Here is a 25,042-nt window from a genome sequence, read left to right as displayed (position 1 = left end):
TGCACTCGTCTCGTGGGCCCAATGTGAGGTGTCGCTACACTGCATGAATGCTAATCTCATTATCGTGCTGTGCGTTCTGCGGGGATTTTTTCCTCTTGTCATTTTTCTTTTTTTTTAATCGGCAGTCACGTGTTGTGGCTTGTTTTCCCCTGTTTTCGTCTAAGCGGATCTGCGAGAAGGACGAAGCACAGAGGTGCACGAGTACCGTCTCTATTACTCGGTACTCTCTGGTGCGGAGGCGCACGCCAAACTTAACACGGCGACGCTCGTTTCTCAAATTTACTCGGACGGCGCGTGTGCTTCGCAAGGCACACCGGTGCAAGCTTAGCCCCTTGCCATGCTCTCCGTGGACGTGTTTTTCTGGTCCAGCCTGGGCTTTGCACCGCTCATTGCTTTGTTCGCCAGCCTCACCTGGGCCTTCTTGCGGCACCGTTCACGGGCATCGGAGGAAAAGAAAAGGGTAGGGCTTTCAATTTATTCTGTACACCGTTTTTTATTTGCTGTACGTGTCCCCGTATTTAGCGAGTAGTAAAGTTCTGCTTTCCCAGTGCGCGTGAAATGTGTTTTCGCCTTCATTCACGAGAGGGCTTTACACGGGCTCTTCGGAATAGTTTCACCCACCGGAAGTTATTTTCGGCCCAATTTTTTTTTATCAAATACGCCAAACGCCTATATGGGCGTCACAAAAGGAGGTGTCAGTAGGTCAAGGCTAATTACAGCACCCGTTACATACATACATGCTAATAAAAAGAATACGACGAGAAATCAGAATAAAGCAAAGCAAGGTACAGGCATTTGGCACATTTATTATAAATTATCATATAATGGTGGGTGGGAGGACAGGGATGGGGAGTTGGTTGGCAGCGGTGATATAGTTATGACATTGTTAATGACTACCGAGGCTAAAACCGCAAAGTCCAGAGAAAAACACGACTCTCGTTTTTTTTTTATTATTCGCTCGAGTTCCTAGAAAGCATCACTTCGGGTTGAAATTAAATGTAAGCATTAAGGCCAGTTTCCCCCATGCAGTTGCAACAAAAAATACTCGACTCATAACGTGGTTCTTTGCAGTGACATTGCCGCCCTGTTTTTCTTCGGGCATCTCGTACATATCGATGCTCACAATGCGCGAATTTAATGGCATTAGCGGTAAATTTAGGTGCTCATGGCCTGGCCTTTTCACCGCACCGAAGAGAAGAGACATTTGGTTCGGCTTTCAACGAGTGAAGGCCCTTCCATCGACCCTTTTCTGCCTTTGTTTGCATTGCGGACGTACAAAAGAAAATCTTTTCGATTGGTCAGCACAATGAGGCTCATATTCCTGACCGAAAAAACGAAGAATGTGTGCCCAATTCATATAAGGTACATATCAAGCACGACTTAGCCGACTGTAAACATTAGTTATATGTGCCCTGTAACGAAGTGATGAACATAGCTTTATAATGCGATATTTGTACTCTTGAACTTTGGCAATTATTGTCGCGACCTGCTAATTTGTTGGTGCTGCTATTTTAGCTCTGTTGAATAAAAACGTCAGTGTGTTGCCTCTTAAGCTTGTTTCTTATGTTCTCTAGTTGCTTGTTAGCAGCATTTCATAGTTGATCAAATCCTTGCCTGACATTAAAACTGCCGTACCGTCCGCATACATTGTTGCCTCTCCCTTATCAAGCTTTTGGGAAAGGTCGTTAATGTACAAGGCAAACAGTATCTGTTCCAACGCTGACCTCTGCGGTACACCATATGAGATAGTTAAGAAGTTAGACGAGATGTTTTCAGCGTGTATACGCTCTGGCACCTTTCCTCAAGATAGCTCTAAAAGTAATTTAGAATGTCACTACGAAATCCGTAGAGTTCCAACCTCCTTGGCAATGGCGTGATGATCGACGGTGCCGAACGCTGTTGTTTACGTCCAGGACAATTCATCTTACTATTTCTTTGGTATTCAGAAAAGCTTTAGTGTAGTTTCTCACTTAAGTAACTGCCGTTCTAGTTCCTTTATTTCGACAAAATCAATGCTGCAGTGGAGTTAAAGTACTAAATTTGCTTAGCAACTTAGTACTGTTCTTGGATATAAACTATTCGAGCCACGTGCTAACGGTTGAGAGTATCGAAATGGGTGTGCTGTTTTCTAACATGAGATTACCGTTCTTAAAAATGGGAGATACCTTAGCTCTTTTCAGCAGAGTAGGATATGTACCAGCGCAAAAAGCGCAGTAAAAAATTTGCGCTCGATGTGGGCACGGTAAACCTTCATTAGGTTTCATTATACTCAATGATATCCTGTCACACCCCGTGGCTTTACAAGTTCGTATTGAAGAAATTGGGACCATTATTTCTTGAGCGGTAAGTTAAAGAAAGACAAATAAAGGTAAAGTGGATTAAAATTGTTTGCTTATTGTAGTTTTGAGTCAGCGTATAATATATTATGATGCACCTGGCTTGCTGAGTAATACCTTTATTAAGAGAATTAATTACTTCCCACAGCTTTCGTGGGTTCATTTGACTAGCTATCATAGTACGATGATCTACAATATCCTGTTCTTACTGCGCCGTAGAAGCGCTAATAATTTGCTCCTGAATAGCTTTTATTTATTTGTGCAGCAAACATTATCTTTCCTTTCCTTTTGCTTTCTATGCCTGCATTCCATGATGCGAGAATACAGGCACTTTGCGTCATCCAAGAGTTGATCCGCTGTTTGCACTATTCCTTGGCGTGTTCATGGGTTAGCGTTACGCTTTTTGTTATTGCATTATTCAAGATTCTACAAAATCTTCTCGCATGGTGGAAAACTCTCTCGAAGTGAAATACTATCGGTACGTGCAGCTGTTTCACAAAGCGATTTTTATTGTTGACGCACTGTTGAAGCAAGTAAAAACGCTATTTGTGAACCCGTATGATTCATCTAATGCTGATACGAAATGTTAGATTGATCGAGTTTACGTTTTAGTTAAAGTCTTCACAAACGAGTGCCTCCTTATTCCTGGTGCCCAGTTCATCTAACGTGCTTTCTAGTGTCTAAAGGAAAAAAGACTTTAGAACTTGGTGAACGGTACACAACGCCGACGGTTATCCCACCAGAAAATTCAATAAATAGCGCCTCATATTAAGGTGATAAATCTGTGGTTAAATGAGAGATGATTATAATGCCTGGGGTTGTTCACTGACAAATAGCAGAGCACCTCCACCCTCTCTTTTGCTAAGTCGTAGAATGCAATTTAAGTTATCACCTAAAAGGTTCACAGATTCCTCCCGCGTAAGCTGCGTCTTAGTCCGAGCAATAATATCATACTGAAATTTATGTTAACAAAGAAGTATCTGGAGACTGTTGATATGTCCAATAACGCCATTGATGTTGGAGTGTATCAGTGAAAAATTTTGCAATTTCTAATACCTATTCATTTCTTCATTTGTAGCGACTTGCATTTTCTTATGTGCAATGGCGACAACGCATAAGGTGCAAAACAAATGAATTGTAGTAAACAAGAGAAGATCGCCCTGTTTATCTGCTCCTTTCATCTCGTCTGCCGAGCCGTGATATTTAGACGCGAAGACACACCATTTGTGTTCCTTCGTGACACTGAGAGTAGGCGTCCACTTGGTGCTCTTATAAACATACAACCTGTGCAGCTACCTTTAATAATGCGAGCACACGCTTCAGTGTTTATAGGAGGATGCAGTGTAGCGATCGAAAACTACCCTGGTTTCGTTTCCCCTTAATTGGGTAACAGGTTGCAACGAAGGTACACTAATTGTCCTGACAATCACTTTTCCCTTGCTCGGACTACAGGATGTTGAAAGCGTGTCTGTTCCAGCTAGAAAAGGCGCGAGAACATGGACAAAGAAACGTAGAGGACAACGCTGGCCTAACCTATAACTTACTCGACCTGTGCGTTTCCTTGCATGTGCTCGCGTCTTTACTTGCTGGAACAATCACACTGTCATCATGCATCAAATGACCCAGAAAGCTACCCTACAGGATGTTACTCACTAATGACAGAGCATATAGAGGCCCCCACTGTCAGGGATCAGGCATATGTAAATACTCCACTTCCTTAACTAAAAATTCTGCCTGCGTTTACTAGTGCGCATTGCCCAGTATTGCAGTAGCGGTTTGCTAGAACCTCATGCAGAGAACCATAAATTAATTCAATAGCTTATTTCATTCGCGCAATTACATAGGCCCTTTTATACATCTCACAAACTCCTACAATCGGCAACAAACATTTTGAGTAAAGAAACTGGGATATCCTTGGGTAACTAGCTATCCTTGCGTCGTCACTTTTTCGATGCTCAATGGAACCCTATGAATCGTTGCTTAAGGAAGGGAAACGTTCACATAAGTTTAAAGCATTACATACTTGCACATGCAGTTGACTCCTGCCCGAAGGCGATATCCTCAAGAGGATTTGCCGCCGGTGTTTCCCAATGGCTGGTTTCCTATTATAGAGTCTCAAGAACTCAAGGTCAAACAAGTAAAGCGAGTCGACGTGCTTGGTAAGTTTTAGTGTCGGGGAATCCCTCTTTGACGTGTCCTAGAAAGAGAAAAAAAGACTACAGCCTTGAGCAAATAGGTTAGGCAATTAAAAAAATAAATATAACAAGGTATAGAGGAATTATTCTGTGTTTTTCATACTCGATTTTCCCTGTCTAGTCATTTGGGAGGGGAAACAGCTCGTAAGACGAGGACTAAGAAAGAACGACAACATATGCGCTGCCTACCAACGTTGTCTTTATTGCAACATGACAATATATATGCAGAACACGCCCAACACCCCGCATGCGTCGAGCATATCGTCAAAGATTAGAAATCAAAGATGAAAAATATTTTGTGCAGAATAAGGGTGAATCATGGATATTAAATAAGCGGTTATCCCTCAAGAACGACGAAGCTCAAGGTATGCAGGGGGCTGTGCGTGTTCTACATATTTATTGTTGCAATAAATGCAACGTTGTTAGAGAGCGCATGTGCTGTCGTCCTTTCTTAGTCTTTCGTCTTACGCGTTGTTTTCCTTCCCAAGTGGAACGCCAACCAGCCCAACGTCGGTCCATTATGCCGTCTATACCCGCCGTGGTTGCTCAGTGGCTATGGTGTTGGGCTGCTGAGCACGAGGTCGCGGGATCGAATCCCGGCCACGGCGGCCGCATTTCGATGGGGGCGAAATGCGAAAACACTCGTGTGCTTAGATTTAGGTGCACGTTAAAGAACCCCAGGTGGTCAAAATTTCCGGCGTTCTCCACTACGGCGTGCCTCATAATCAGAAAGTGGTTTTGGCACGTAAAACCCCAAATATTATTATTATTATGCCGTCTATTATTGAAATATCACTAACTTTTTGGCCTACTGCACGCCTTAAGCCTAAATATTTTACTCCTTGGAAATTGAAAGACATAAAGGATATCCTTTGCAACATGAAAAAATTAGCAGACTTCGCGAATTGCTCTGACTGAGCTCATTTGCTGCGATAGCAGCCGGCTGTCACAGTAGCGCCACCATTGTCCTATAGCTAATGTTTCAACCAACTTGCTCGCTATGCGTACAAGGTCACCCTCATTAGTTACGGCATTGCCTGTTGGGGCAAATGCCTCTCGGATCGCTCCATGCACTCTCCAAGGAAAATTAAAGTGCGCGTACCGCAGTTCGAGAACACCAGAACTAAGAGCCACGTAACCTTCCCGATGCAGCAACACAGTTTTAATCGGACAGAACGGTGCATGTCTAGATCCGGCCCGCAGCTGATCTGGCAATCTGGAGCCCACTTCGCGAGGTGCGCTAATATATTTTCCTCTTTCTACAGGATTAGAGCTTGTCGCGTTTCGTACCGAGGACGGCATTGCACACGTGCTTGACGCCCACTGCCCGCACCTGGGCGCCCACCTGGGAGTGATGGGTCGTGTGGTGGGAGATTGCATCGAGTGCCCCTTCCACGGGTGGAGGTTCGACGCAAACGACGGCGCTTGCACCCACGTGCCTTACTCGGCCAAAGGTGCGCTGTTACTATGTTCTCGTAATAAAAGGCTGTGGCGCTGAGATTTCAGCCGTTAAACATGCTCCTACAGAAGTGTCCATCCTCAAGCCAGCGCTTTCTTTTTTTATTATTATTATTGCTTTAATACACCCAAATGAAATCTTAGCAAAACACTTTAGGAGGGATCGATGGACCATTGTAATGAGAAAAATCTCGATATCAATTTCTGTAAACTCGTAGTATCTATCTATCTATCTATCTATCTATCTATCTATCTATCTATCTATCTATCTATCTATCTATCTATCTATCTATCTATCTATCTATCTATCTATCTATCTATCTATCTATCTATCTATGTGCGCAAGAAGAGCTTGACCTTGGTTAATATCCGTGGTACACATGGTAATGCTCGCCGCATTCGTCCACTTTTCTGGCTAGTTTTGTTTTATGCGTCCCAACTGTCGTTTTCTGAGCTGTCAATCCTCTTGTGATGGGTGTTGATATTTACACATAGCGCGTTCGAATAGGTTGTTTTGTACCATTTGGGAGGGATACTGTGTTATTTTCACCAGTATGGTTTCGTCCAGGCTGCGCTGCCACTAGGATGTGCGTAGGCGCTCGGCCGACTTTGGCTGTGTCGTGTATATGGCTCCTGTTAATCTGTGCTGGTGACGTTGAGACAAATCCTGGCCCAGACACATATGATCGAGTTCTTTCTGCAATTAAAGAAATGAGATTAGCCAGTGAAAATTTTCAAATAGAAGTTCTTGGAAAAATGAAAGATGTACAGCTGAGCGTTCCAGAAATCAAACGGCGCTTACCTAAGCTAGAAGAAAACTCGGCCGCTGTCACTGACGTCTCCAAAGAGGTCAACACCTTGGTCTAGATGCTGAAAGAATCGAAAGACAGGCTTCGAAGCTTAGAAACAACTCAAATGCGACAGTCTAGCAAAGTTCTTGATGACCTCAATAATAGAATGCGTAGACATAACTTGATCTTCAAAGGCATTGCTGAGCAGACAACGGAAACATGGAAAGATACCGAAGATGTGGTGACAAAGCTTTAACCAACAACTTGGGAACTTCAATTGGCGAAATCGAGCGAGCCCATAGAATAGGAGAACGAAGGGAGAACAACACCTGCCCGATAATGGTTGTGAAATTCTTAAATTTCAAAGAAAAGACCTGCATTCTCAAAAATGCCCAAGAACTGAAATATCTTAAATCTGCTTCCGTTTGGATAGAGAAGGAAGTTTCACCTAAGATGAAATTTATTTGGAAGCAGCTTAGAGACTTCGCTCGAAAGACCCGACATCCTGGTGAGCAATAAAAACTATTCTTTGATAAGGTCCTTCTTAATCGTGCCCTGTATTCATTCAACTGCACCACTAGAGAAGTGACTTCTCTTCCCTAGCGCCACTCTACAGATGGGGCTGCTTTTTCGAAAATTCGTATAAAAGAAATGACTACTCCCGCTGAAGGCGACGCGACCACTCAGGACAACTGACTACCACATAAAGGGATAAATCCAGCGTTGTCAATTATGGTGACAAACTTCCGTAGCCTCCTTCCAAAGCAAGATCATTTCTTTTGATATGTCGAAGCATGCTCAGCTGACCCGGTGTTAGAATCAGAGACTTGGTTATCTCCCGATGTTAATAATTCTTAACTATCCTTGTCCAGCCAACTTTCATTATTTAGGAAAGATCGCACTACTTCACGTGGTCGTGGGGTGATAATCGCCGTAAGGCAAAGCTTGCAAGCGTATGTTGTTGATACGGGATCGTGCCTGGAAATTTTGTGGATTGCGTTGCGTCTGTCACCGTCTGTAACTTGTGCCACTTGGGGGGGGGGGGGTGTTATCGCCCACCTGATTCCCACGAGGAATTCCCTGAACACCTGAATGAATCTTTACCTCACATTCAGAACAAATTTTCACGCGCACCAGTATTCATGGCCGGGGACTTGAGTTATCCGAATATTGAATACAAGACATGCAGGTTCCTCCATGTCACAAGAAAGCGTGAATGCCAGAATTTGTTGGATGCGCTAACACTTTTCAATCTGCGCCAAATGGTTTCCACACCTACGCGTGGTCATTCGCTCTTAGATCTTGCACTGACAACGGAACTGGAGAAGACACCTGTACACGTATTAGGTGGTATCAGCGACCACATGATACTGCAGTGTGATTTTAGAGCAGCCAGGAATAAACCAGAAAAACATAAAAAAGTTATATTTGATTATACCAGAGCAAATGTTGACGCTCTCCTCAATGAACTATCATTATTCTCTGCGGATATTTTCCACTCTTTCAGTACGCGGGATGCAAATGAGAACTGGTTCCTAATTCGTGATAAACTAACTCTGCTGAAAGATAAACACGTGCCTAAAGTCACCATCACCACATCTACAGAAAGCACATGGTTCACAAGGCGCGTGAAACGGCGCATAAACAAAAAGAAACGGTTGTACGCAACAGCTTAACTGACAGCATCTGAACACGATTGGAACAACTACCACACACATGTGCAACTGTGCAAAAGTGAAATCGAATCAGCGAAGGACAAATTTTATAACAGTGACCTTTCACACGTGTTAAAAACAATCCTCAAAAATGTGGGCGGGTTGTTAATCCAAGTCACAGTTCAAACTCCTCAGTATCCGTAAATAACGAAGGTAATCTTCTTACCTGCCTTGAGGTAGGAAAGGAATTTAACCAATTTTTTCTGCTCAGTATTCACTCATGAGGGCCCCTTACCTACTGACCTACAATTCCCAACGCTGCACTCAACTATGCCTGACATAACTGTCACGCCAGAAGGCGTATATTCTGCCATAAACGGTCTCCCTAGTTACTCGGCACCCGGCCCCGATGGAATATGTCTTAAATTACTCAAAATAGCAAAAGCCTGTAATATGCTCCATCTTAGCCGCCATTTTTCAGCAATCAATAGATACGGGCCGTCCCAAACGACTGGAAAATTGCGTGTGTCATGCCCGTTTTCAAATCTGGTGATGCTTCTAACCCGTCAAATTACAGGCCAATTTCGTTAACCAACATCAGCTGCAAATTACTAGAACACATAATCTCATCGGCCATCACGATCTATCTGATGAAGCGTAACTTATTTTTTTGCGAATCCTCACGGCTTTTTCCACGGACGGTCTTGCGAAACACAACTGTTAGAATTACTGACCTTCATTGCGCTGTTCATGCTCATTCTCAAATAGACGCCGTATTTGTAGATTTTGCCAAAGCGTTCGATAATGTTGCACACAAACGTCTAATAAAAAAACTTGAGAATCTGAACATTAATTCGAAGGTTATTTTTTGGATTAAAATTTTTTTGGCCAATCGCTACCAAGCAGTCTTTGCTAATGGCCCTTAATCAACCCTCTCCCACGTTAAATCTGGAGTAACACAAGGATCTGTACTCGGACCTACCTTATTCTTAGTTTATATTAATGACATAAGCAATAATAACCTGAGTTCTACGATCAGATTGTTTGCAGATGATTGCGTGATATAGAGGCAAATTAATGAGCCTTCTGATTCACTTCAGTAATAATCGGACTTAGACAAAATTAGCAATTGCTGCACGCAATGGCAAATGGAAATTAATACCTCAAAAACAAAAGTCGCGGCATTTACGACAAAATCTGTTCCCGAACCTTGCCATTACACTCTAAACAGCATGACCGTAGAATCGGTAGCTGTCATAAAATATTTAGGGGTCCATTTAACATCCGACCTTTAGCGGAATATTCACATAGATACGGTTATTAACAAGGTTTCTAAAACACTCGGATTTCTCAGACGGAATCCGCATTCAGCTAATGCAAATGTTAAGATTTTAGCATACATCACATTAGTGCGCTCGCAGTTGGATTACGCTTCTTTGATTTGGAACCCATACCAAGCATACTTAATAACAAAATTGCAGTCTCTTCAAAATAAAGCCGCTCGATTCATATCAAAGAACTCCTCGCGTACGGCAAGTGTGACTGAAATAAAGAAAGCTCTCAAATTACCTCTTCTTGAAAGACGTAGAACGCCTTCCATTCTGTGCTTTTTCCACAGATTGTATCACAGCCGCTCTTCCTTTCTGATGTCCCGTTTCACGCCAGCGCATCGCATATTCCCACGCATTGACAACAAGCTCAAAGTCGAACCCATCTTTGCTCGCACTAATTTCTTTAATTCACCTCTCGTCCTAGCCATTCGTCAATGGAATCTTCTGCTTGGCAGGCTTGCATCTGTCATTGATTACGAAGCGTTTGTAACCAGCCTGAAACATCACCCAGAGCTGCAAACTTCATCTTTCTCCTCCTCTCATTTTATATATGAGTGTATATATAAGGCTACTCTCTGTAACAATTGAATGGTTATTGATGATATTCAATTCGCGATAATTCATTAGGGTAAAAGAAATAATTCATTCCGTGCGTCAACTGGTTACATTTCCGGAAAGGGTTATGAGCTCCTCGCACGGCGCACTTGAAATCGTCCATTCGGATCAATGGCACGTAATATTTTTTAACATAAATTAAAAAGTCGAATTTGCATAATTATTCGTCTAATTTGCACCTCTACTCCGAATATAACATGAGCCCCTGAGTTAAAAGCAACAATGAGGAAATAACTTCATTATCCCACTTTCCGGTTGCCTTAAGAACTTTCGAACGCATTTCATGAAACAACCGGTATACTACACCTTTATCGCCTCTCCTTCAGCTACGCTACTTGCCTTCCTACAGTGCCCGACTTCGTCAAAATAAAAACTTGGACCACGGCCGAGCTTCTGGGCAACGTGTTTCTGTGGTACCACGCCGACGGCGACGAGCCCAGCTGGCAGGTGGAAGACGTTCCCGAGGTGACAAACGGTCGCTGGAAAGCGTGGAGGCGATACGAGGAAACGCTGAGCTGCCACATCCGGGACCTGTCCGAAAACGAGTCGGACTTCATGCACTTCAGCTACTTCCACGGACCCAACGTGCTGCTGCCGCCGGAGGAGTTTGCGAAAACCGCGGGCGACACCGTCTGGGGCCGCTTCTTCACGCACCTATGGACGGCCAAGGGGTACACAAAGGAGCACCGCTTCTGTGTCGACATCGTCGCCAAGATGCGAGTTCTTGGCCGGTGCCCGCACTTCTTCGACAACGTGAGCCACCTGACGCAGCAGGGACCCGGGCTAATGGTGGTGCGCGGCGAGTGTGGCTTCGGCAACCAACTTATCGTGATCGCGGTCACGCCGATTGGTCCGTTCCGGATCCGCGTGGTGCACACCATGTACTTCGAGCCCCGCGCAAGCTTGCTCTTCCGCTGGCTGGCAGGCATCTTCTACACGAAAGCCGTGAGTTCACTTTATCGTTCAAACTAGCCCACGAACATCCATCATCAACTGCACCGGCTACAGGAAGACAAATGACAGAAACGAAGCGACCGCACAGTGATCTGTGTGTTCGCCTCCTTCCTGCCGTTACTCTTCCTGTCGCGCTGCAGTTAATAGGGAATGGACACCTACTATCCTGGCTTTCAGTCTTTATGTCGACGCAAGACGAATAATTAAAGGAACTAATAGTAGTGTTGTAATCGCACCGCTGGCGCGAGTTGTTGGGAACTCGGCGCTGACGCCCGTTGTTGCACCTGGGTCGCAAGCCCCAAGGGTAGCGTTGGCCTGGCGGCCTGGGGTACAACTGGAAGCATCCGAAGGTCCCGGCAAAGCATGAGTCGACTGGTAACAACAAAACAACTTGTTTATTCTAACATCGCAAAGAGTTGGCGGTCAGGTCGACCGAAGTAGAGAGACGGGAGAGCACGTTACTCAACAGAAGAAATCGGAGCTTTGTTTGGTGTCCGGGGGCAGCTGCTTTTATACTCTCGCAGTTGAGGGCAAGAAGGAACCCCTCCATAGACGAGCACGCGACTGTGCCGCTCGGGCACAATGGGATAAGGTGGCGCAGCGTCGTGTCGGCGCCACTCGGGCACAATGGGAAGAGAAGGTGGAGCAGCCGTCGTGTCGGCGCCTGTCAGACCCCCTCGCTTCACAGTTGTTGGGAGCTCCTCTCCCCGGCTGCCGCGCTTTGACAAGCGTGGGCACCAATATGCACATACACTCACACACGCACATGAAGACACGTGGCATTGGAACATGCCTGGACGCGCTTGGCAGGGAGGCGTAGCGGCGGCGCCGAACGGGCCAAAATGTCTGCCGCTTTGAACGAAGCCCCGGCGTCCGTTGCATCCGCGCCGGCTATACCGCGCGTCGTAGGCGAAACGTAACAGTAGGTCTCTGGGTTTCCCGATGCAGTGGCAGAACCAGGTTTAATTGCTGCTGGGAACACCTAATACCTTGGGTAAAAATAAGTTGTTCGTGGAAAAAAATTAAACAAGTAAATTATGCGGTCTTACGTGCCACAACCACGATCTGATAATAAGGCATGCCGTAGTGGGAGACTCCGGATTACTTTTTATTACTTCAGGTTCTTTGAAGAGCAATGAAAGAGACAGGAAGCTGCTAAGAAAGAAGCGGCGCGAAAACGGCAGACCTGTGGTGACGCCACCCTGAAGTCCATGAGCCAGCGCCCCACGGCGTCATAGATTTTGATGGTGTCTGCTCCGATTCAGTGAAGTTTTTATCGAGCGATATTAACTGCATTATCTTCTAAAAGAACCTGCAAAGTTTCGACAACGTTTATTGGGAAAACACAGCTTAAATACGCTGACTCACTTTCAAATTCATACGATCACATTGAAGAGCAAGCGCTGGAGTTTCGGTGTGGAAAAAAAAGTGAACATTGGTCTTCATTTACTGTTTCAGTAAACAACTTGTTGCCTCGAAATTAATGAAAATATAGTTTTTGAGATATTGTTGCAGGAAGAAAGCAGGCCCACGAGTGTAAACTAACGTATATTTACAACTGAGGTTAATGGCGTTCAGGCAACTGCCAGACTTCGTCTTCCTCTCGTCCAATCCAACTTCTTGCTTCCCTTCACCGTAACATCACCCTCCCGGCGGAGTAGCTCCGTCCCGGTGCAAGTTATAGAGCCTCACTTAATGGGGGGACATAGGGCTTCAGCCTGGCGACGTGAACAACATCGCTGGTGACGTTGGAAGGCACTGAAGGCTGACCGACTGGGGGCGATCTCGTATGTCACGTCGGACAGTTGGCGTAAGATCTGGTACGGTCCAGAATAACGGGAAAGTAGTTTTTCCGACAGGCCGGCGCGACGTGAAGGCGTCCAAAGAAGGACAAGGGAACCAGGTGAAAAATGGGAGTCTCGGTGCCGAAGGTCGTAGCGTCGCTTTTGAGAAGCTTGCGAGACTGTGAGGCGATGACGGGCGACATCTTGGGCCTGGGCGGCTAAGTCAATAGCATCGCGAGCGTAACCAGTGCTGGGTGATTGTACTGCGGAAGGTAGCAACGTGTCAAAGGGCAAGGTGGGGTCGCGGCCATACAACAGGTAAAATGGTGAAAAGCCGGCAGTATTGTGACGGGACGAGTTGTATGCGAAAGTGATGTACGGTAAAGCGACGTCCCAGTCGCGGTGATCGTCGGAAACGTACATGGCCAGCATTTCAGTTAGCGTGCGGTTGAGTCGCTCGGTGAGGCCGTTCGTTTGAGGGTGGTACGCGGTAGCAATCTGGTGTTCTGTAGAACAGGAGCGGAGCAGATCATCGACGACCTTCGATAGAAAGTAGCGGCCGCGATCCGTCAGCAACTGGTGAGGGGCGCCGTGGTGCAGGATGACGTCGTATAGTAAGAAGTCGGCGACATCTGTAGCGCAGCTGGTTGGTAGCGCTCGTGCGATGGCATATCTCGTGGCATAATCGGTTGCTACAGCAATCCATTTGTTTCCTTTGATGGAAATTGTAAAGGGGCCAAGGACATCTAGGCCCACACGGAAGAAGGGCTCTGTAGGGATGTCAATTGGTTGCAGCAAACCAGCGGGAGGCATAGCAGGCGTCTTGCGGCGCTGACACAGGTCGCAAGAAGTGACATAACGGCGCACAGAGCGATAAATGCCGGGCCAGAAGAAGCGTCGCCGCAGGCGGTCGTATGTTCGAGTGATGCCCAGATGTCCAGCAGTAGGAGCGTCGTGAAGTTGCTGGAGCACGGCTAATCGAAAGTGCTTGGGAACGACAGGAGGAGCTCCGGGCCGTCAGGACGAACGCTACGACGGTATAAAGTTCCATCACGCAAGGTGAACATCCGGAGGGACGGGCCATTGGGCGAGGAGCTTAGACGTTCCATAAGCGTTCGAAGAACAGGATCTTTGCGCTGCTCGTCGCCAATATGGAGGAAGCCGGAGAGGGATAGAACACTGATGTCCGAGTCTGCATCGGTATCGTCCGGTGGATCCACTGGATTGCGGGACAGGCAGTCAGCGTCTTTATGCAGGCGCCCTGACTTATACATAATAGAAAATGCATATTCTTGTAGACGCAAGGCCGTACGTGCAAGTCGTGCAGTTGGGTCCTTCAAAGAGGAGAGCCAGCAGAGGGCATGATGATCGGTTACGACGCAGACGCTCCGACCGAAAAGGTACGGCCGAAGTTTCGCGACCGCCCATACGAGCGCGAGACATTCTCTCTCAGTAATGGAGTAATTTCGCTCGGGCGTGGAAAGAAGGCGGCTAGCGTAAGCGATGACATGGTCTTGGCCCTGTTGACGCTGAGCGAGGACAGCGCCGATGCCATGACCACTCGCGTCAGTTCGTGCTTCAGTGGGCGCAGAAGGGTCAAAGTGTGACCGAATTGGGGAAGTTGTAAGCCGCTCAATCAGGGTGAAGAACGCTTTCTCCTGCAGTGGTCCCCAAGAGAAAGAGACGTCTTTCTTAAGAAGGTCAGTGAGAGGGTGAGCTATGTCGGCAAAATTTTTCACAAAACGCCGGAAATAAGAGCACAAGCCCAGAAAACTACGGACATCGTTTGTTGAACAAGGTACAGGAAAATTTCGCACGGCGTGAACTTTCTGTGGATCAGGTTGGATTCCGGCGGCGTTTACGAGATGACCGATCATGTTAATTTCACGGCGACCGAAATGGCACTTGGAGGAGTTTAGCTGAAGGCCAGCCCTGCGAAACACGGAGAGTATGGTTGTGAGACGCAGCAGATGGCTCTCAAAGTTCGGCGAAAACACAATCACATCGTCGAGGTAACAGAGGCATGTAGACCACTTCAAGCCGCGCAAGAGAGAGTCCATCATGCGCTCGAATGTAGCTGGCGCATTGCATAAGCCAAAGGGCATGACTTTAAATTGGTACAGACCATCCGGTGTGACGAAGGCGGTTTTCTCGCGGTCCATCTCATCGACGCTAATCTGCCAATAGCCGGAGCGGAGGTCTCTTCTCTTCTCGACCGTAAACTAGAAAGTGTCTATCATTATTTCGGGCCTTATGTTCGGCATATTCCAGTGTCATTTATCGTCGACAGCGATTGCAAAGCTCAAGATTGGTTTCCCTCGGTCCATCCGTCTGTCTGCTCTTTTAATTACGCCGTCGCCTATGAGGCGGCTGTAGTCATCATCATCAACTCGCCATCGCCTCGTCGTCAGGTTATCTCCTCATCCTCAACTTCAACCTCCCAATAGGGCGAACGAAAACTAAATTTTCTCAGCACCACCGCTAGACTGCTCGAACTTGAAACCACATTATCTAGCATGACATTTTGTCACAAAGCAGGTTCCAGATAGCGTACCTACGTTTTGCTCAATTAAAGAATGAATCACGACATAATACCACTAATTTTTAGTCGGCACATAGGAATCTCTAAAGCACAAAGGCCTATTGCTAATAAGAGCTCGTCACTGCAACGGTTCTATTATTTCAGCAGATTGGGTGCCACATACAAACTTGGACGAAACGCGTGGAGGGTAACAAAATAAGCGCTTGCGCGCTAAGAATGATGCTTTGCTACTACACCCCCACTGGGATTCGAATTCACATTCCTGCGGCAACGGGAGAGCGGAAGTGGGACACGCTAGCCTCTGTGCTATTACGTAACATTTGCACTTGGTACTTTGCGCAAGGCTTTGACTACATATTCATGGAACTAGTTTTGTGTACCAAAAGATGCGCCGCACAAAGGCATATCTAATTAACTCAATTCACCACCCTTATGCTTTAGCACATATTTAGTTACGTGATGTCGACTCGGTGTTGCCATGACACGCACAGAACATTTCGTTGTTCGTTGTGAGATATAGTGCTATGTATAGCACCAGTAGTTTAACCGTTCTTGCCACCTTATCCTTTCTGCCTCGCAGTTCGAAAGGGATCTGCTCGTGTGGAATCACAAGAAGATGCTATTGAAGCCACCTTTACAGAAAGGAGACAGGACTATTGCCGAATTTCGTAGGTGGTACAACCAATTCTACAGCCAAAGTAGCCCCACGTGGCAGGACATTCGGTCTCGCACGCTCGAATGGTGAACCTAATCTTTTGCGGTGTTATAAAATACATTGTGCTTCTATGAGTTATTCAGTTTGGTTGTTCGTGTCTGCTTTTTTCCTACATTTACACTGTTTTGCTGCAGTGAGCGACTATGTACAAGCCATGACCGTAGTGTGTTTCCTAGCTTTCTATGCCCCATCTTTAGGCCTTGCAATAATTTTAGAGCACAACTCTTAGGCAGCCGTTCCTGTAGCGAGTGTCGACGTAACCAAGCGAAGGAGCACAGCGAAAGATGAAAGCGAAGTCGGAGCGCAGCGGTTGATGAACCTTTACAAATTTTTTATAGGAAGTCTACAGACAGTTTATAGACATTTGTCTATGTAGTCTATAGACTGTATATAGACATTTCTTTACACTAGTCTATAGACTTATGGCCATACACTTTTTATAGAATAGTCTATAAAAAGTCTGTTCTATAGATCTCCAATAGACTGTCTACAGACAGTCTATAGCATGTTTCTGGAATATCTATAGACATTTGTCCATAGACAGTTTATAGACTTCACTCTACAAAAGTAGAACTATATATACAGTTCTACATTTGTAGACTTAAGTCTATAAAATGTATATAGATCGTCTATAGACATTCCATAGGCTTCAGTCTACAAAAATAGAACTATATACAGTTCTACTTTTGTAGACTGAAGTCTATAAAATGTCTATAAGCAAATGTCTATAGACTACATATAGACATTTATCTATAGACATTCTACAGACTTGTCTACACGAACAGAACTATATATTCCTATACACTTTTTCTATCACATTCTGCAGACATTTGTCAACAAACATGAATTTTCCTTAATCTATAGACAGTCGATAGACACAGACATCTTATAGACAAGTCTACAGAGTGTATAAGGCCATAAGTCCATAGCTATCTGCTATCTACAAGTTAGTTTACATTTTTGTTTACATGTGGCAGACCCGCCGTGGTTGCTCAGTGGCTATGGTGTTGGGCTGCTGAGCACGAGGTCGCGGGATCGAATCCCGGCCACGGCGGCTGCATTTCGATGGGGGCGAAATGCGAAAACACCCGTGTGCTTAGATTTAGGTGCACGTTAAAGAACTCCAGGTGGTCAAAATTTCCAGAGTCCTCCACTACGGCGTGCCTCATAATCAGAAAGTTTTTTTGGCACGTAAAACCCAAAATATTATTATTATTATTACATGTGGCAGCAAAAATTTTTAATGTATTTATGCATGTGCACCTGTTGCTTTTCATCTGCACTTAAGCATTAACGTTAGTAGATTAATAATGCTCGTGAACTAGCTGTACTCTCATATATGTTGCATAAACAGACAGAATTGAAGTGCTGAATCATGCAGTGCAAAAAAGAAAACAAGTGCACCGGCAATGAATTAACTGTTTTGTTGCACGATATAATAGATGAATTTCTTAAAATACATGTCTTATGCTATTATGGAAAGAGACTAAATATTTACACTACTTCCCCTTGGCAAGCATGGTCGCCAGGCTGGCCTTGCCCTTTGTGTCATTAGACCCAAAGGTGATGCAGGTGTATGCTGCAAATAAGTAGATGCAGCAATATGAGGCAAAATAACAAGTGTATATTCTTTGTATGTTCATTAAGCCACTTAATGTAGTTGCTCAAACAATATAAGTCAATACTTAATGCGGTTTAACTATGACTAATCGCTGCTTGTCAATACAAATCAGTACCATTATAGAATGTTTCATTTTATGGTATCGTGAACAATTAAACAGTCACAACTGCTGCTCGTGCCAGCAACAGTGTGTTCCCTTTTATGACAAGTTCATATATGATACATTAACATACTTATCCCAAATGATCTCTATATTTATTGCTGAAACGTTACCCAGTTGGACTGACTGTACATTTTTTTTGGCTGGTAGTTAAATATGCCCGTGCAGAGGGATATGCTCCGAATACGTGACTGGAGTATTCACAGTATCATGCGAAAGATTGTAATTTATTTTACTTAATACACATTTAAATGTGTTTCTCACACTCTTAAATGAATGGGTCATTGGCCATAACTTCAACAGAAGACAGATGGATTGATTGTATAGGTATGGTCACTTAGTTTCTTACAGGTAATGAGGCCTCTTAGGCGTGCTAACAGGTTTCCAAGAACAATTGCTATAAATAAGAACAGTTGCTACAACTTCTGCGACCTCCTTAAGTGCAGACTTAGAACACCTTAAACGTGCTCCCTCGTACGAACAATGCCTAGAAAAACGCACACAAAAGCGCACACAACTAACCCCATCCGCACTATCCTCCACAAAGAACAAATGGATGATGACGCTGTGGCCCATGTCGGCATTACAATTCATCTTGTGTTGTCATTCAGCTACGTATCGCTGCAGCGGATGAAGGCATACAGGTCCCTTGACTAACTTAACCATTTCACGAGCGGGTGAGTGCGGGACATGTCTGCCAAGAAGTTGCCATCAAAGCGTGTCGTCGTGCTTACCCAGGTGAGTTGAACACATTTTTTTCGCATTTCACAGCGCTGACAAAATACCGATAACTACGTAAAGACATACCAGTCTAAATAAAATTAAATATTTAAAGCTTCAACAATATTTAATTTTGTCACTGTTGACCACGCCACGATCTCGCCGAGTGGGGGAAGTAGGGCACCAAATTTTACACCTGAGTCAGAAATAAGCCAACACAAAGTGAAAGTAAGAAAAATCACTCTTGCTTCCAAAGTGATGTGATATTAGCCGAAAGAAAAGTGGAACTAGTGGATGCAGTGTTTACAGAAAGCACCTCTAGTGTGTCGACTCCACCGAACTGTCGAGTTCTCGTTTATCGCTGCTTTTTTCCCGTAAATTACTTGCAATTAGCTGCAACAAGAGCATGACTGCTGCTAGCAAAAGTTGTGCAGAATAATTGCTAGCTTTGTGTAAGCCAACAATCAGACAAACAGCAAGTTCAGGTGCTCTGTCGTCACCTGAATTTCTTTAGCAGCGCGATTTTAAATTATCCTTACCACGAAAGTAAATGATAGCGAGGCATAGGGAAAAGAAAAATGTGCTCGTGTGTTCGCTAACGAATTGAGGCAAGCTGTCACCAATCCGCTGTTCGTTCTTTCTCTGTACGTGCACCATTCGCAGCGTCTGCAGGGGCACCCATCAACGACTGGCTCTTGGCAGATATGGATGGCAGCATCTTTACTGCACACTGCAGTTGCATAGCTGGAGCAAGAGAGGCTTGCTCTCACGTGGGTGCGACTCTCTTTGCTATAGTGACAGCAGTGCGGATCAGGGACTGCACAACCTTTATTTGTTTATTTCAGAATACTGCCAGCTGATTTTCTGGCAGCCAAAGCAAGGGTGGTACATACAAAAAGAAACGGGACACTTTACCAGCCAAGATAATGTCGCAATGAAATTCGAACATAGCAGGATTGTACAAAATGGAAAACACAAGATATATGTTTATACGCTACTGCGCAGAACAATAGCTCCGATTACTAAGGACATGAATTGAATAAGAATATCGGCACCAAAGAAATCACATGCCTCGCTCACAAATGACGAAGAGGTGATATCAAAGGGTCAACAGAGCGCTTGTTTCTTATCCCTTGTGGAAGCCTGCTCCACTCCCTCATCGTTTTGGCAAAAAAAAATGAAAATCGATAAGCGATCTTTCTAGCGTGGGATACAATAAGGGTAAGTTCGTGTTTTCCGCCGACACTTCAAGACTTGGTAAACTGCAAATACTTTTCAAAATTAATTTTAGTTTGGCCGTTGACTATCGTGTAAATCATCTTCAGACAGCGTAACTTGCGGTGTTCCTCCAGTGTTGAGATACCAGACCTTGAACGGAAATCAGACAGCGACACTTGCGTTCCGCATACATTAAAAATAAACTTGAGTGCTCTTTTTTGTACTTTAAGCGTATTCTTATCATTCTTTGTGTGTGGATCCCGAACGACGTCACCATAATCAGGTAGAGGACGCACCAGGGATGCATAACCAACTAGTTTTCTCTTGCTCGTACACTGTTTCAGACGTTGCCTAAGCAACCAGAGCCTTATCGAGGCTGACGAAACTATTGTTTTAATGTGCGCACTCCCTCCTAAATCGTGAGATATTTCAATACCCAGATATTAAGATGCACCGACAGGCATAATGTCAACGTTGTTAATTGTATATACATGCGATAGCACATTTTTTCTTCTTGTTACAGTTATATTGGAACACATTAGGGTATTTAGGCTCATCATCCAGGTATGACACCAGTTAGAAATTGATGTTCAAGCATTAAGAGTAATTGGTCATGTTTAGGTTGAATTGCATGATAAACCACGCAGTCATATACAAAAAAATCGACATTGTGCAGCAGTGTCGAACAAGAGATCATTCAGATATATAAGAAAGAGTGGGGGCCCAAGGACGGTCCTGAATAGTCTATAGCCATTTATAATTTAGAGTCACCTATTTGAGCATATTTTTGGCGTTGCGTTAGGTCAGAGTGAAGCCATCACAATATACGCTCATTTCTGAAGAGATGGTATAATTTTAATAACATTTTGGAATGGCGACACTTTCATTTGGGAAACCAATATGATTTTGGAATGTGAAAGGCTTTTTCAAAGTCTAGACAGATTATTTCGACCTGGCAACCATTATCAAGAACTGCAAACAAATTGTTAGTAATGTCAAGCAACTGAGTGACTGTTGAAAGGCCGCCGCCAGAATCCATGCTGACGGGTTAAGAAAAAATTGTTGCCTTCAAAGAACGGCTTAAATGTTTGAAAAGAAAATGTTCTGATATCCTGCTAGCTGTGCACAACAAGCACACCGGGCTACAAGTAGTTATTGTGAGCTTATGCCCGGTTTTATGTATCAGTATAATTTTACATATTTTCCAATCAGCAGGAATTTCCCCCAACTGCAAACTTTCGCTAAAAATTATATAAAGATACTTAGCAACACACTCCGCGTATCTAAAAAAGTATGTGTTTAGAATATCGTCGGGTCTCGAAGCTTTCCTAGTGTCTAAATTCCACAGTGCCCAAAAAATATACCTTCTTCAGTGGTTAGCAGATCGGAAAGTTCATACCTGGGGGCGTGACTTAATTCGGCCATTATCATGGCCGTTACCGGTACTACACCGAACGAGAAGTAATCATTGTATTCCGTTGCTATACAGCTTGGGTCAGTGACGTCCTTATCGTGCATTCTCAAGTTATTCTTTCCTCTGTGTCAAGTGAAGCCAAAACATTACCGGATCAGTTGAAAGAAAGTTATGCATTTTGACGTTAAAGAACCTCTATCTGGACGATTTTATTTTTGAACGCATATCTGATCGCAGCAGAGCCAAGATGGTGCTATCTCTCTGGGTTTTCGACGACAGTCATCTTACGCGCCGCTTTAGGTTATGTATTTCGCGTGTTATATAGAGGCATTCACGTTTGTTTCTTGTTTCTCTGGGATGTGCTTCTTCACGCAATGATACACCGCTCACTTGAAGTGCAGCCACAAATTATTAACACTAGGGAACTTCTTGTGACACTGTAAAAAGTGATCATAGTCTTGTTTCAGAAAGTCTGATATTCTACCATCGTCCGCATAATTAAAGTATTGCCTTGGCTTGCTGCGCTCAGCTTTACGCCACAGATGGCTTTTAAATAGGACATATGAGTGGTCCGATATACCAGGCACAATGTCAACAGTGTAACACAGCATATTGACATTATCGTATATGAAGACGAGATCAAGAATCGAACTATATAAGCAATCTGGTGCGTTGGGGTATGTATCGACGGCATATGTGATATCAAATAACAGATACGCGTGTTGTCATTTTGAAGTAGTCCACACCAAATCCCAATCTAAATTAGGCAAGCTGAAGTCGCCACTCATTATAATGCAATTATGGCGCTTTTGTTGTCTTACAGAAAGTCGTGTAATGCTTCCAGCATAGAGATGTCAGCATTGGGTGATGTATAGACAGGTCCGATAAGTGCGTTTTGGGAGGAAAGTTTGGCAGCTATCCACACCACTTCGATCTTCTTATTGTGTGGGACCAGTGTATACTAAACGCCCGTTTTAGCAGAAGTGCCACTTCTTCCCCTCTTGCACAGCGACAGTGACGGACAATTTCATGGGTCACAGGTACAACATCTGCATCATCTATGCTCTCGTGAAGTCAAGTCTAAGTTACCACGGTGATATCAGGATCATAAGCAACGAATCAAACTTCCAGATCGTCGCACTTGTTTGAAATGCTCCTACCGTTGATACTCATAAGGGACACCGTCCTTCGGTTGTAATAAACTACTGGCTGTGATCGGTGGTTATTTTGATTGTACTGTTGGGTGCAGTTGTCCCGAGAGCCTGGTCATTGCGTAGTAGATTGTACAACTTCGTTCCACGCGTCATTCCAATGATAAAGGGTTCCATTGATTTTAACCTTGTCAAAAGTACTTATGACCTTGGGCTGCTGAGCACGAGGTCGCGGGATCGAATCCCGGCCACGGCGGCCGCATTTCGATGGGGGCGAAATGCGAAAACACCCGTGTGCTTAGATTTAGGTGCACGTTAAAGAACCCCAGGTGGTCAAAATTTCCGGAGTCCTCCACTACGGCGTGCCTCATAATCAGAAAGTGGTTTTGGCACGTAAAACCCCAAATATTATTATTATTACCTTATCCCTATGGGACCTGTTTACTTCGGTACTTGCCCGAAGCTTCTTACGGATAGACTGCACCATAAGTGAAAAGTCCTCCAAAATACTGAATCCTGAACCTCGCAATCTACCGCATGTGTCAAACTTGCTCAGACAATGGCAGTGTGTGGCCCCCTGCACACAACCTTACGACGGAGTTCCGGAAACTTAAAGGCATTGATTTTGCCTCATCCAATGCCAATGATGTGAATGGACGTCATTCACATCAGCTCTCCCGACTCACGTGAGCCATCGCACCCAATGCAACAAATTCAAGCTTCAACGCGAGAGGAACATTAGTAGTTTTATGCTTCGATTGCAGCGGCTGGAATTTCTCCTGCTTTATTTATCTTCACCCAAAATACAGTTCTAACTTTCATCCACCAAAAGAGAATGAGCCTTGTTTTCCCCACACTCTAGGAAGCATTGAAGCCAAAGCAGAAGATTTGCCAGCACTGATGGTTCGCGATAGAAAGTTTTCCATTCACTTTTTATATCTGAAGAGCTGGTGAATCATGTTGAGAGGAACAGAAAAGAACAGTCCAAAAGTTCGAAGTGGTTTGCACACCTAGCTGGGATAATAAACGCATATATAGCTGTGCAACACGTATGCGCCAGCCCTCAATGATTTCAGCTGAAAGAATTTGTTACCCTGAGAGTAACAAATTTCCCTCAGCAGCTACAAATGGGCGACTGTAGCATGAGAAGCTAGAATTTTTCTAGCTGGAATGTGGAAGCAATGCAAAAGCACAAGGGTTTTGCTCATAGAAGGAGGGGTACTTTGTTTATGTGTGAAGCAGCCACACCTTGCAGCGATCCTCGATTCATTTGTTGGTTGTGCATGCTTTGGTTAATATTGTTGAACTCAAGCATGTCCATATTCCGCTACCCAGTGTGGCATTTTGCAAGCAATAAACACTTCTAACTATTGCTTTGAGTAAATGGTTGGATGGCTTCACATGAAAAGCACATATGCCTATTAGTTTCAGTTCAAAACGTAGATTCTAGTGTGTTTTGTTAAATACTGTGATTGTGTCGTGTGGGCGCCAGAGTTGCTTAACATTGAAAGAGTGGCGGAGGATACAGATTTATTTAGTAAAATTTTGTGAGCGGTGACATGCTTTCTCACCCATGTTGTTCTCCTAGAGTTGTTTGCAGGTTCAGGACGACATTTATTTGGGCATTTGTTGGCGCTATTCCTTCCTAATTCACTTTTTGCAGGATTTTTCACGAACAAAGATAACGCCAAAGCGGGAAGTGATGGTTGAGCTACCACCTTCTTCTACTTTATGTGCCCAGAAACTGGAAAGCTGTGTGTTTGTGATGGCGAAAATGGCCCTTACAAGTGGTTTCATTATACTGCCAGAGGAATTAAGCGGGCACTAAGGCAAAAGATGTATCTTTCTTTGGACTGCTCAGCAGAAAAATGCCCCTAATTGCAAATTGTAGTTATACACTGATGTTTCAGAACGCTATCTGCTAACTGAAGCACGGAAATATTTTATTACAACTTTTGAAATTCTTTCATTATTAGAGGAGGCAGGATAAACAGAAATGTCATCTTGCAATGTTGCCAGGAAACAAGCTTTGCTGCCAGAATAGAGGCTCGCCCCTTTGCCTTGACTAGCATATACAAGTGTGATTCATTCCGTGCCGTTTCCTATGAGGTTGCCAAGGTCCCTTGCCGTGTTTACACTACGAAGCTACGAACCCCACCTACTTCTGTCTTCATTTTTCTCGTGTGGCGCACTCTCAAACGGCGGTACTGCCCGTCCTGCATTAGTTTACTTATCGAAGTCGGGTGCCATAAACGCTAGTGTTGCAGACAGTGTCTTATCTAGAGTCATTTGTGCTGCGACCTCGACTATATTAAAAGCGTGGACCCTATGAGAGAATGGGCGTGCGGGGTTCAGTTTGAAGTTTCAGCTGTGTTCGTGCCG

The 25,042-nt window shown here is 44.6% G+C and overlaps 1 protein-coding gene across 1 annotated transcript; it reads left to right on the top strand.

Annotated features, from left to right (window-relative positions):
• Window positions 1–235: 235 nt before the first annotated feature.
• Window positions 236–16,437, top strand: LOC142572029 (cholesterol 7-desaturase nvd-like). The gene is made up of 5 exons (XM_075680832.1): window positions 236–460; window positions 4,372–4,495; window positions 5,797–5,985; window positions 10,731–11,326; window positions 16,242–16,437. Exons 1-5 carry the CDS (start codon window positions 338–340, stop codon window positions 16,404–16,406), a joined length of 1,197 nt encoding a protein of 398 aa, XP_075536947.1. The 5' UTR covers window positions 236–337; the 3' UTR covers window positions 16,407–16,437.
• The last annotated feature ends 8,605 nt before the right edge of the window (window positions 16,438–25,042 follow it).

The sequence above is a fragment of the Dermacentor variabilis genome, chromosome 1, assembly GCF_050947875.1.
Source record: "Dermacentor variabilis isolate Ectoservices chromosome 1, ASM5094787v1, whole genome shotgun sequence".
NCBI classification, from domain to species: Eukaryota; Metazoa; Arthropoda; class Arachnida; order Ixodida; family Ixodidae; genus Dermacentor; species Dermacentor variabilis.
The sequence above is the reverse complement of the archived record's forward strand: the minus strand, read 5'-3'. Positions and strand labels throughout refer to the sequence as shown.

Coding starts and splice junctions, on each gene's coding strand:
- LOC142572029 (XM_075680832.1), top strand. CDS start 338: ATGCTCTCCGTGGACGTGTTTTTCTGGTCCAGCCTGGGCTTTGCACCG. Junction 461..4,371: donor CATCGGAGGAAAAGAAAAGG/GTAGGGCTTTCA, acceptor TTGCACATGCAG/TTGACTCCTGCCCGAAGGCG. Junction 11,327..16,241: donor GCATCTTCTACACGAAAGCC/GTGAGTTCACTT, acceptor TCTGCCTCGCAG/TTCGAAAGGGATCTGCTCGT.